Source organism: Pongo pygmaeus, chromosome 12 (genome assembly GCF_028885625.2).
Source record: "Pongo pygmaeus isolate AG05252 chromosome 12, NHGRI_mPonPyg2-v2.0_pri, whole genome shotgun sequence".
Classification (NCBI taxonomy): Eukaryota; Metazoa; Chordata; class Mammalia; order Primates; family Hominidae; genus Pongo; species Pongo pygmaeus.
The window spans coordinates 100,954,241-100,967,196 of NC_072385.2; the positions used below are offsets into that span (position 1 = coordinate 100,954,241).

Sequence of the window (12,956 nt, forward strand, 5' to 3'; positions counted from 1 at the left end):
CAAGACTCCATCTCAAATATATATATATATACACATATATATACACGTATATATACGTATATATACACACGTACATATACGTATATATACACACGTACATATACGTATATATACACACACGCATATACATGTATATACACATATACATACACACACACACATATATATATACAGCAATAATAAAATGAAGTTCATGAAAGATTAAAAGCCACATTGGAATTGTCTGGTAATTCTACAAAGAAATAAAAACATGTCTAAATTTACAAAGACAAAAGATCCTTATCCTTCTATTTTCCTTACTTTATTATCATATTTTCTGTTGGCGGCTTCTTACTGGTAGCATGCTATCTCCTCTATAAAAATTCCCTCTAACTGCATTATCCAAATCCCTCTGAAGAGTTGCCTCCAGTCACTCGGTTTTCACCTCTAAATAACTGATCTCTAAAGTTGGCCACATCAACTTCGGATAGCAACACCTTCCTCTAATTCATCTTCCCATCTACTGACCAAATTCATCTTTCCTTTGGCCCAGCAGAACCAAGAGCATGTATTAAAAAACCAGCCCATCCATCTTCTAGTTTACAAAACACGACATTTTCAAACTGTTTACTTATGACCATGCCAACAATATTACTCAAATGTGGTGGAGTAAAAAAGCCACAGGGAATAGTGTAGTTGGCCAAGAACAGTATTTGGGGATCTAAAATTACAGGGAAAATCATACAACATTCATTTTACTTAGTCCCAAATCTCTATCAGATGATGATGTTGAACAGAAAGATTCTAAAATTGGCAGGGAGAAAGGAAAAGTCATCTCAATTTGGGCCATGCCAGAGCAGCCTTACAGAGCAAAGGCAGGAGGAAACAGAGTAAGGTGCTGTGCCCTTGAAAAAGCTGTCATAATCAGCAGTGTCTGCTGGGCAAGGAAAAGTACAGACAGAAAATGCAGGAAAGAAAAACAAGTGGAAATTATTGCCAAAAGGTGAGAGTAAACAAAGAAAACAGAAAGAATTCTTTCTATAGTATTTAGAGGACAGCATCAGCAACAGCAAAATCAGAAATGCTAGTTTGACTCAACTCTATTCTATTCCTAGGTAGCATTTGTACTGTGGCACTTGTACTGTGGCAAAGCAAGGGACCTGCTTCCCAGGAGCTCAACACTGATGAGGGGACAGATGCCTCTTCCACCTGGCTCAGCCATACCCAGAGCCAACTAAGAGTGAAATCAGAGTGCTTAGGGAGCATCAAATAGAATCTGCTTAGGGAGCACCAAACAGGATCAGCCCCCAAGGATCTCAGAAGACGGGCATGGAAGAAGCAGTGGTGCCCAGGAGGAAGTGGTCCTGAGCAGACAAATGAAAGGTGCTGCGAGCTCATTTTTGTCAACTACTCTGCAGGGGCCCTGCTCTCTATGCACTTTTAATATATTACCTAATGCAGCCCCATAGCAAGCCCCTGGATGATGACAGAGACCATCATTATTCCTATTTTGCGAATGGAGTTAACTTAGCCCTGCTCCAGGTCTCAAGCTTGACTGTCTGAGATTACACAGTGAGGAAGTATTAAGGTCAATTAGGAGCTATTCTAATGCCAAAGACTGAACTTCCAACCACTGAGCCATAATGCCTGCCATTCAGGACAAACCAAACTGAGACCAAGTAAGGGGAGGAAGAGGAGAAAGGCAACAAAAGCAGGTAAGATAGAAGGGAGAGGAGGGGAGTAAGCAGTGGCACCTCCTTCTTATAACCACACAGTCATGGGTCTCGATGGCGATGTATGCACAGAATTTCAGTATCCAATGGACTGTGTCTACATGATGTGCTCAATCCATAACAGGCAGGAAAAATTAACAGACACACATCAGTATATACATATACAGGCAGACCTCATTTTATTTTGCTTCACTTTACTGCACTTCGCAAACACTGTGTTTCTTACAAATGGAAGGTTTGTAACAACCTTGCATGCAACAAGTCTACTGGCAATATTTTCCCAATAGCAAGTGCTCACTTTCTGTCTCTGTGTCACATTCTGGAAATTCTCATATTTCACACTTTTTCACTATTAATGTATCCGTTACAGTGATATGTGATCGGTGATCTTTCATGTTACCATTGTAGTTGTTTTGGGGCACCACAAATCATACCCAATATGAGACAGAAAACTTAACTGAGAAATGTTGTGTGTGTTCTGACTGCTCCACCGACCAGCCGTTCCCTCATCTCTCTCCCTTTCCCTGGGCTTCCCTATTCCCTGAGACACAACAATATTGAAGTCAGGCTAATTAATAACCCTACAATGGCCTCTAAGGGCTCAAGTGAAAGGAAGACTCACAAATCTCTCACCTTAAATCAAAAGCTAAGTGAGGAAGGCAGGTAGAAAGCCAAGACAGGCCAAGAGCTAGACCTCTTACACCAGTTAGCGAAGTTGTGAATGCAAAGAAAAAGTTCTTGAAGAAAACTGAGAAGTCAATTCCTGGCCTCAATGTTTCAAAGGATGGGCTGACTCTCCTTTTAGGGGCTAACACAGCTGGTGACTTTAAGTTGAAGCCAAAGCTAATTTACCATTCTAAAAATCTCAGGGCCCTTAAGAATTATGCTAAATCTGCTTTGCCTGTGCTCTGTAAATGGAACAACAAAGCCCGGATGACAGTCTGTGTGTTTACAGCATGGTTAACTGAATTTTTTAACCCCACTGTTGAGACCTATTGCTCAGAAAGGTTCTTTTCAAAATATTACTCCTCACTGACTATGCACCTGGTCACCTGTAAGCTGTGATGGAGATGTACATGGAGATTAACGTCATTTTCATGCCTGCTAAAACATCATCCATTCTGTAGTCCATGGGTCAAAGAGTAATTTCAACTTTCAAGTCTTCTTATTTGAGAAATACATTTCATAAGGCTATAGCTGTCATAGATAGTGATTCCTCTGATGGATTTGGGCAAAGTAAATCGAAAACCTTCTGGAAAGGATTCACCATTCTAGATGCCATTAAGAACATTCATGATTTACGGGAGGAGATTAAAATATCCACATTAACAGGAGTTTGGAAGAAGCTGATTCCAGCCCTCATGGATGACTTGGAGGAGTTCAAGACTTCAGTGGAGGAAGTCACTGCAGAGGTAGTGGAAATAGCAAGAGAATTAAAAGTGGAGCCTGAAGATGGGACTGAATTGCTGCAATCTCATGTTCGAACTTGAACAGATGAGGAGCTCCTTCTTATGAATGAGCAAAGAAGGTGGTTTCTTGAGATGGAATCTACTCACAGAATCTATTCAAAGATGCTGTGAGCATTGTTGAAATAACAACAAAGAATTTATAATTTTATACAAACAGATGATAAGGCAGCAGTAGGGTTTGAGAAGACCGACTCCAATTTTGAAAGAAGTTATACAGTAGGCCAAATGCTATCAAACAGCACTGTATGCTACAGAGAAAGCTTTCATGAAAGGAGTCAATTAGTGCAGCAAACTTCATTATTTTCTTATTTTAAAGAAAGTGCCACAGCCACCCCAACTTTCAGCAACCATCCATATCAAGGCAAGACCTTCCACTAGCAAAAAGATGACGACTCACTCAAGGCTCACTTGATCATTCCATTTTTTAGTAACAAAATATTTTTAATTAAGGTATACACTTGCCTTTTTAGACATAATGCTATTATTGTACACTTAATAGTCCACAATATAGTATAAACATGACTTTTACATGTACTGGGAAACCAAAGAATTTGTGACTCACTTTATTGAGATATTTGCTGGAACTGAACCCTCCATATCTGAGGTATGCTTGCAAATACAGCCCTGATGTATTTTTCCATAAGTACCAAAACAACCAATTTGTGTCACACCAACAAATTATGTAATATTTTCTCTCCACTAAGAAAGCAGGAAACCATTAGTAAACCATGCATTTAGAGAAAGATAAGACCACAGTTTCTCCTTTATGTAAAAATCATTGTACTTAACTACCACATCAGGGAGCTTTTAAAAACATGACCCTGATGGGCAGCTTCTATGTTTGTGTGTACTTTAAAAATTTTGTAATTAAAAAAAAAATTTAGTGGAAAAAAACACCCAAATGTTCCAAAAAATCTTTTTTAAAAGGCACTCTATGTAATCACTGATGCAGCAACAATTTTGCAAACTTCCAGCTCTCGCAAAAATATACATATATATAACTTTAAAAATTTTGTAATTAAAAAAAAATTAGTGGAAAAAAACACCCAAGTGTTCCAAAGTGTTTAAATCTTTTTTAAAAGGCACTCTACATAATCACTGATGCAGCAACAATTTTGCAAATTTCCAGCTCTCCCAAAAATACACATATATACATTAAACATTCAACTAACTAAAGAAAAACTGGATGTAAAAACTGCATGTGCAGCAATCTTTGACTGTATATACATTCTTCAAATCCGAGCTATCCCAATGTTTAGAGGGTTCCTGCCTTGCTTGAGAGGTTTCTCTAAATTGTTAAGCGTTGAGGTTGGCCTTTAAATTACCACATAAAGGGTCATAAATATTGCCCAGGACTGAGTTCCTTCCAGATCAGTTTCTCAAACTGTGGGCCACCTCCATCAGCATAATTTGGGATGCTTGTTAAAAACCCCAAAGATTTTGATTCAATTTGTTGAATTTAACAAGTTTTAACATTTTAACAAACCCTTCCAGTGGTCCCGCTGGACATTCATGTGTAAGAAACACCAATCTAGAATCTCTTTAAAAGAGCCCCAGTAAAAATGGCCTGAGGCATCACCAAAATTACCTGTGGCCAATTCCTCATCTCTCCTAACACCCCCTGGAGCAGCCAGAGCTGCTGCAGTAGAAAAGTAACCAAATTAGATCCACAGTCACAGATTGTGTGGCAGGGGCCCAGTCAAAGCCCCGCCCACCCATCCTTGGGTAAGCTGCTAGGGTTCCCAAGTGCCCCAGGAATGAGCCAACTCTGAATAGCCCATCTCTCCAGCCTATGTGCAAGGCATCCACAGGCTTACATCATGAATTGAATTGTACTCCCCCTACAAAAACAAAGAAAAAAGTGTTGAAGTCCTAACCCCAAGTACCTCAGAATGTGACCACCGTTGGAGATAGGTTCTTTACAGAGGTAATCAAGTTAAAATGGGATCATTGGTGGAGGGGGCAGAGGCGCTAATACAATGTGACTGATGTCCTTATAAAAAGGAGAAATTTGGACACAGAGACAGACACACACAGAAGACAATGTATAAAGACACAGGGAAGAGACAGCCATCTACAGGCCAAGGAGAGAGGCCTAGAACTGCCTTCAGAAGGAAGTAACCCCATCAACACCTTGACATTGGACTTCTGGACTGCAGAACTGTGAGACAATACACTTCTATCGTTCTAAGTCACCCAGCTTGTGGAACTTGTTCCAGAAGCCCGAGAAAACTCACATAGCTTGGAAAATCATGATGTGAAGTCAGGCAGTGGAAGCCAATCCAGATAACTGAGGACTGTCAGGACAGTTTTCAGACCAAGACCTCAAGAAAGAATGTCACAGCACTGAACGTCCAGGAAGCCCAGGGAAGTAGGAAGAGCCACAAGACCTGCAGTGGCATCTGAGCACTGCCCCACTGTCTGGAATAGGGGTAATAAAGCATGCCTGCCTCAATGACACTACAGGGTGTGAAGATCAAGAAAATGCTCTCTGTAAGCTCCACAGCACCGGGCAAGTTACCCCCACCCCATCGGCAGCTCCTCTCTGCTGGACCTGATTTTGGTCCGTATTAAAAGGGTGGTGACATAGCCCTCGCACTCCAAGTTGCCTCTGTTCATTGCTAGGAAGGACTGGGAAGCAAAATCTGCACTTTAGGAAAATTTGAGCTCTCGAACATGTTTGAGTATGTCTGAAATATCCAAAACAACAAATAACAGGGTCAGAAACAGCAAAACCCTGTGGTTGTCAAAGGTCTTTTCAACAAGTCAGGCTTCCTAAGGGCCCAGGGTTTACTGGGCAGCAAAAACTTCGATAAAGCAGAGCAGGCAGGGGGCAGGCAGCGTCCTCAGCAGGCCCATGGGCTGGAGGAGGGCTTCATCATGAAGGTTTAAGCACTATTACAGTGTAGAATTTATGGTTCCTAAATGCGGATTTTAACTAGTCTTGAGAACACATATTTGACCTAGTGTGAACTTGACCTCTGGGTTCCTCTCTCTTCACCGAGGTTGTCTGCGTCACATGACAAGATTCTCCAGCTGACCCTCCCACATGGGGGCCGGGGTGGCCCTCCTAGCAGTTGCCATGGTAAACCTCACTGCAGATCTATTGGCAAAGCAGCTGCCAATGGCCATAGCAGGCATACAAAAAAATATATAATCACTCTGGGCTCGACTCCCAAGTTTGGCAAGCACGATGCCAAGCCAAGAGGGATGGGGGACAGCCTGAGACAGTTCTCTAGGTCACCTGAACTCCAGCCACATCACACCCTCCTGGATGATGCCATCCACCACTGCATCTCTGAGCACCAAGGGTGCATGTGACTCTGTCTCCTTTGCATATAATTTAAGGAAAATGTCTAGAGTTGGGTTTTTTCCCCCAAAGTAGCATGGGCTGAATGCCAATGGAAAAGCAATGGAATATCGATTTTCTGTTTCTCGCTAAGGAGAGAACAAGTCATTTGATGTGCCATGAGTTAAGTGAGTAAAAACAGACCTGCACTCCCTACAGCTGGCTGTGTTTCTCCTCTATTCATAGAAACTGGCACATGGTAAAAGCTAAATAGTAAATGAAAGAACCATCCATGCGTGTATGGAAGGCCTGCAATGTGCCAGGCACCCGCTTTGGATTTGTATCTGCCATCATCTCTCTTCCTTCTACCCCATAACCCTGCCAGCCCAGCCTCACTCTCCTCTCATTCTTTTGTATTGCCTATTCCCATGTCCGGTCTTCTCATTAAAGCTGAGCCTACCGGCAATGTCTCGGTCTGGCCTGCACTTACCCTGAGACGGGGGCAAAAAGACTGGAAGAACCAATGCAGGGCATGGGGGGAGGTGCAGTTTGGGCACAGAAAAAAAACAAACTACAAAAATGATAGGAGGCAAAAATGTTACACATCAGGGGTTTAATGCCCCACTTGGAAGACAAAGTCCCTAACCCACAAAACCTTCCTTTAAATGTTAATTCCTTGGAAAGAGCACAAATGTGTTCCATCTCTCCATCTCTTTTGTCCAAAACAGGTAACGCTATCAAGAGTCATCCAATATTAACTAAAACGACACATCCCACACGATAATTTCAATTCCTAGGGATCCACACACAAAGGGCGTCTGGAAAAGCAACATTAACACGCAACCAGGCGTCTCTACATAGTGACTGGGCAGCTACAACCTAGAGGACCACTTTGGTGAGTGCACATACCCATTCTTTGCCCTTGTGTGGGTCTGCCGCTTGCTTGTTCACATCTCTCTGATTTGCAATTTAAGGTTCACTAAATCTTTGTCTTCAGAAGCATTTGATCATGGTCCATTTAAATTAGGTTTCAATCAACTAAAAACAAACCAGGCTTGCTCAAAGGGATACCTTATTTTCTTCACTGGATTAGGCAAATACTGAACAACATGAACACTTCCAATCTCTTACACAGAAATTTTTTTTGCATCAATTGGACATGACCTATATAAACTCAAATTCTTCATTATCTTCAACGTGTAATGACAATTAGAAGACATCCTGGGTTATACATTTAAATGTACATGCATATTTTATGATGACTATTATAAGGGGGAACTTCATGTGGGCATATCATTGGTTTTTGTACTCTTATCTGTAATAAACTATACCCAAGTGTAATTGTTCAATCTCAGCATAATAAGGAAGTGAGAGAAGGAAACCACAAACAGAAGAAAACCAAGTTATCGATAAAGGAGACAGAATTTACTTGGCTTGATCCAATACTAATCTCTAATATTAATCTTTCTGGTTTCACCAAGGCTTTCATACCCATTTTTTTCATCTTAATACCTGCAACCATCCTATAAAGAAGGCAAGGTTTTGGCACAGTCATTTCTGAGTGGGAAGATATAGGTCAGGCAGGTCAAGTGAACTCCCCGAGGCCACACAGCTAGTGAGGGCTTCAGCACTTGAATTTAGGTCTTCTGACCCCAAAGCCAGGAGTCTTTCCTGGCATCATACTACTCAGTCATGGACACAAGGTTTATAGCATCAGCAGGAACCGCAGTGGTCCCATCTGAAGGTAGAAGGCTCTCTCAGCTCTCTGGATCTCCCAGACACATGCAAAGTAAGTCCCCTATTTTAAATATCCATCTCAGAGAGACATTATTTTGGATCGCACGCTGACCTACCCCAGCATGCCTTTTAAAAACACAATTATTTCTGAAGAGAGCTGTGAATTAAGTTTCTAGCATTTGTACCTAAATTCATTTGTTAAACTGGGAAGTACAGGAAGGTTCAACTTCTGAATGCTGAAAACCATAGAAAAGGAAAGTGATGTCACATTGCTTAGATGCTGGTACTGTCCAAGGGCTACCTCCTAGAAGCCAGCGGGAAAAGTTAAGCCAAATGCTAGAAGCATCGGTTGTAGGTACCGTAAGATTAAACCAATATAGCAACCTCCTCTAGAGCCCTGTAAGTAACTTCAACACTGATTTTTCCGACCAGCAGTCTTCTGTGATCTCTCTGGATTACCAGGGGGCAAACCCAGCTAAACCCAGGCACACACTTCTTTGCCTCTCTTGCCTGCAGAAGCAGGAAGCCATGAATTGATTCCCCAAGATCCGGAACATCTTGGGATCTTCTAGAACATCTTTGGATCCCCGAATTCCCCAAGCAACCTGAAAATGGGGGCCTATCCTCTTTTCAGAGACAGAACTCAATTGCATCATTTGCCAAGCAAACTTATTAAAAAGCCTTAGAGCATTCTCTCCAACAGGCATCAAGGAGCTTCTGCCTATCTGTAAAATCCTGCTCTGAATTCTTTTCTTTTCTTGAGATGGAGTCTCTCTGCATCGCCCAGCACAATCTCTGCTCACCGCAATCTCCTCTACCCAGGTACAGGCAATTCTCTTGACTCAGACTCCTGAGTAGCCAGGATTACAATTACAGGCATGCGCCACCATGCCCGGGTAATTTTTTTTTTTTTTTTTTTTTTTTTTTTGAGACAGAGTCATTGTCGTCCAGGCTGGAGTACAGTGGAGCGATTTCGGCTCACTGCAACCTTCACCTCCTGGGTTCAAGCAATTCTCCTGCCTTAGCCTCCCCAGTAGCTGGGATTACAGGCACACACCACCATACCTGGCTAGTGTTTTGTATTTTTAGTAGAGATGGGGTTTTGCCATGCTGCCCAGGCTGGTCTCGAACTACTGGCCTCAAGTCATCCACCCGCCTTGGCCTCCCAAAGTGCTGGGATTACAGGCGTGAGTCACTGCACCAGGCCCCATTCTGTATTTTTAACCTTTACTCAGCAATATCCCATTGCAATGGTGCTGTAACAGATGAGTTATCTCCATGTTACAGACAAACCATATCATAGCAGGTTTTGGACAGAATGAGTTACTGAGGGGAGTGGGGGCGTGTCATTTGGCCTGAGCAATGCTAAATTCTAAACAAATGCTAACACATTTCTGACAAGTATAATTTAAGAAGTTACAAAATGAAAAATTATGACTTAATCTAAAATGCCTAGAACCCTGAGCATTTCTGATCTAGTGGTTTGAGTTCAATAGTCAGAAGGCTGTTCATGCCTGCAATTACTGCTTGATCATAAGACATCATAAAACCTGTGGACATTCCCCTTTTTACAAAAGTAAGGCCAGTATGCCAAAGCCTTTCTGTTTCCTTCAGGATTGAAGACATTTAACAAACAAGGTCACTAGATTGACTGTATCGGAAATTTTTTAAATTCATCCACCTGTATTTTAAAATTCAAGCAGCAGAAATTTTGGACAATTCCAATCCACATAGGAATGCCTCAATCTCTATGCAAAGAACAACTAAGAATGCTTCACTTTTTCTGAGGGAGAAGGTAAGACTCCTTTATGTCCAATGAGCACCCGATAGCATCAATTCGTCAAGAAGAGCCTCAAAATACATTTTAATCTGATCCTTAATTTCACAATGCATAGGAGAAAAATTTTCCAGTGTTCTCAAATCTATATGCATCATTAACACATTTTTTTAAAAACACTGCTGGGCATGCATGTGAAATGCAGAAGCACTGCAGAGAACCCCATCCGTCAGTTCTGATGAGCAGCAGAGAAATGCATTCTAGAAAACCATCAGGCCTCAAGGATGAAGGATTCTGGTTGCTGTTTTCAGGAAGCTATAAAAACTATTGATGTTTTACTCCAGAATAGGGCCCTCTACTCCCCAATCCCCTCCTGCCATCACCGTAAAGAATGTCTTTCATTTGTTGGTATCATGCTCAAATTAATTACATTGGTTCTGCCATGCGGCATATCCTCAAATGGAAATTTTTTTCCTAACTCCTGATTCACAGATGTGCCCGAGTGATGAATATCTCCGTTGAGTTCAGAGAAGTCTTGGATGCACAGCACTGTTCTGTACAATGTATTGCTGCTGGCATTGATACTAACATTACCCTGACTCAGCCCTTCCTAGGTGGTAATGAAGCCTGGATGGATTGTATTTCAGACTTCAACTTCCCTCGAGCCCTTTCAAGAGGCCCTTGTGAGATGCCCCCATGTGGACACCTCCCCCACCTTTGCCTACTGTGCAGGGCCACTATGAACATGGCAACTTACGTTTGGTGCACCTCTGGGAGCCAGGGGCCTTACTCCAGCCATGACAACACCGCCCTCCACAGACATTGACCCTGAAACAAAGCAAGATCGCTGAGTCCAGCAGCAGAAAGACCCCCTTCCCAAGAACCCAAGCTTCCAGCATGTTCCAGAAAGGCCAGCCTCCAGCTTCTGCAACCCTCTGGATGAGAGAGAGTCCTAACAGGTACCCCGGATGCCCAACCCAAAGCTGCCCAAGCAGAGGGGCAAGGCCCATACATATATCAGGGAATGCTGGGAGAACCAAAAAGCCTGCATAACCTAGGGCTATACAGGAAGGGAGAACAGGGCCCAACAAATGGTTTTCTTACCCCCAAATTACAGTAGAGCCAAATTTATTTTTTCTATTATCTGGGCCAACATTTTAAATTGGAAATGAGTTTCAGAGAGAACTGTCCAAAAAGGAGTGAGGGCACACGGCCTGGAATCACCCCTGAAAAAAACATGCCAACTAAGCAAAACAAGTTTTCCCCCACACCCCAACCTGAGATGAATTCTCACAAAGGGAAGACACTATGAGCGCCCAATAACAGAAACATTCCAACCAAAACTTTTATCAATACCAAGACACCCCACCCCAGGAAAGCAGACCCCACAGGTGCAGCGAAGTCCAAGCCCATGATTTCTCTGATGCTGCAAAGTTCCAGGCCACAGAACAGGAGCTGGATCTTGACGGCTAGCCCGCCCTCGAAACATTTTTTTCATTACCTAGACCAAAATTAAAACTCAGTTGCAGAGTTTAATTGATGCTGAGGGATTAAACTGTAGTGACCTCAAGTTTACGCCCGTCTTCTAGAAGCAGTTGGGTTTGTGCGCAGAAGGTTACGCCCCAGGCAGAAATGCCTTTTGTGTTTACCCGCAGCTCGGTAACAATGCACTCGGAGTTTCACGTCAGTAAAAGTTCCTGGGCTTCACCGCACTCCCCTCTTCCCGCGGCGCTCAGCGCAGGCGGAGGCGGGGAGAGACAGCCGACCCACCGCGCGCGACCGCCCTGGCCACCGCGGGGCTCCGAGTGGCCCTGACCCCGCAGGTCCCTCCGCGGGCGGCGCGCGCGAGGCGGGCGGGCGGGCGGGCGGAAGGGGGTGTGGGCTTACCCCTGCAGCTGCTGCTTCTGGTGAACCTGCAGCCTAGAGCCCCCGCCGCTCTGGGTCTCCTGCGGCACCTTGGAGCGCACGACTTGCCTGCCTTGTTTGGTGAACGGGGCGGCTGCCGGGTGGCCGCCGGGCTTGGGGTGGAGCTGCCCGCCGGGGGCCGCGGGACGCGCAGGCTCCGGCGGCGGCGGCGGCGGTCTGAGCCCCTGCAGGGCCGCGCCGCCCGGCTTGCTCGTGCGCCGGGTCCTCTCCGAGGGGACCCCGGGGGAGGCACGGCTGGGGGCGCCGGCAGCCGCCGAGCTGCGGCTGTACCTGGCGTTGAGCGCGACGTTGAAGGTCCGGGAACGCGGGGGCCCGCTCAGGGGCAAGGCGCCGGCTGCCAGGCCGGGGCCCGGGTGCACCACGTAGGTGATCCTCCGCACCCGGCCGTGCGCCGAGGACGCGAGCAGCCCTGCCCAGAGCAGGAGCCCCCACCTGAGCCAGGCCCCCGCCATCGCGGGCCCCAGCCGACGCGACCGGCCGCGCGCGGTCCGGCTCCCTCCCCCGGCCGTGCGGCTCGCCTTTCCCCGCGCGTTCAGGCTCCCCCGAGAGCTGCCGAGAGCCCGGGAAAGGCGGGAGGAGGCCAAGTCGGTGGCGAGGGAGGAGGCTCTGCGGGCGGCTGAGCGGCCCCAGACCCCGGCCGATTGTGGCTGGGAGCAGGAGGAGGGCGTGGGGGTGGGGAGCGCGGAGCCCCGGGAGCGGGGAGGGGCGAGGGGAGCGGGCCGTGCAAGGTGAGGGTCCGCGCGCCCGGCAGGGGGGTGCAGCGCGCGCCGCCTCGGGGCCCGGCGAGGGTGGCCGAGAGCAAGCGAGAGCGCGCGGGACACTCCGAGGCAGCCCCGGCGGCGAAGTCTTTTAAAAGTTTCTCTCCCGTGGCCCCGAGTGTCAGACCTGAGCAGCCAATCTCCGGCAGACGTGACGTCAGGCGGCAGATCCTAATTGGGGAAGGCGTGCGAGGAGCCCGAAGGCGCGCCACCACCCTCCACATCCACAGGGGTTGCCCCCGTGGGTCGCCGAGGCGGAGGTCCCCACGCCCCGGTCCCCTGTCCCTG

General features: G+C 45.8%; 1 protein-coding gene across 11 annotated transcripts in view; it reads right to left on the reverse strand.

Annotated features, from left to right (window-relative positions):
* LTBP1 (latent transforming growth factor beta binding protein 1) overlaps nucleotides 1–12,735 on the reverse strand; it is a 443,088-nt gene extending 430,353 nt beyond the window's left edge. For 8 of the 11 annotated variants that reach the window (XM_063648826.1, XM_063648825.1, XM_063648827.1 and 5 more), the window contains exons 1-2: nucleotides 11,872–12,495; nucleotides 10,742–10,812 (exon numbers count right to left, since the gene is read on the reverse strand). In XM_063648826.1, coding sequence (XP_063504896.1) covers nucleotides 10,742–10,812; nucleotides 11,872–12,362 — 562 coding nt within the window. In that variant the 5' untranslated portion in view covers nucleotides 12,363–12,495. Of the gene's footprint in view, nucleotides 1–10,741; nucleotides 10,813–11,871 lie in introns of all 11 variants that reach the window. The other 3 variants (XM_054475443.2, XM_054475439.2, XM_063648824.1) reach the window with 2 other exon arrangements.
* Nucleotides 12,736–12,956: the final 221 nt, after the last annotated feature.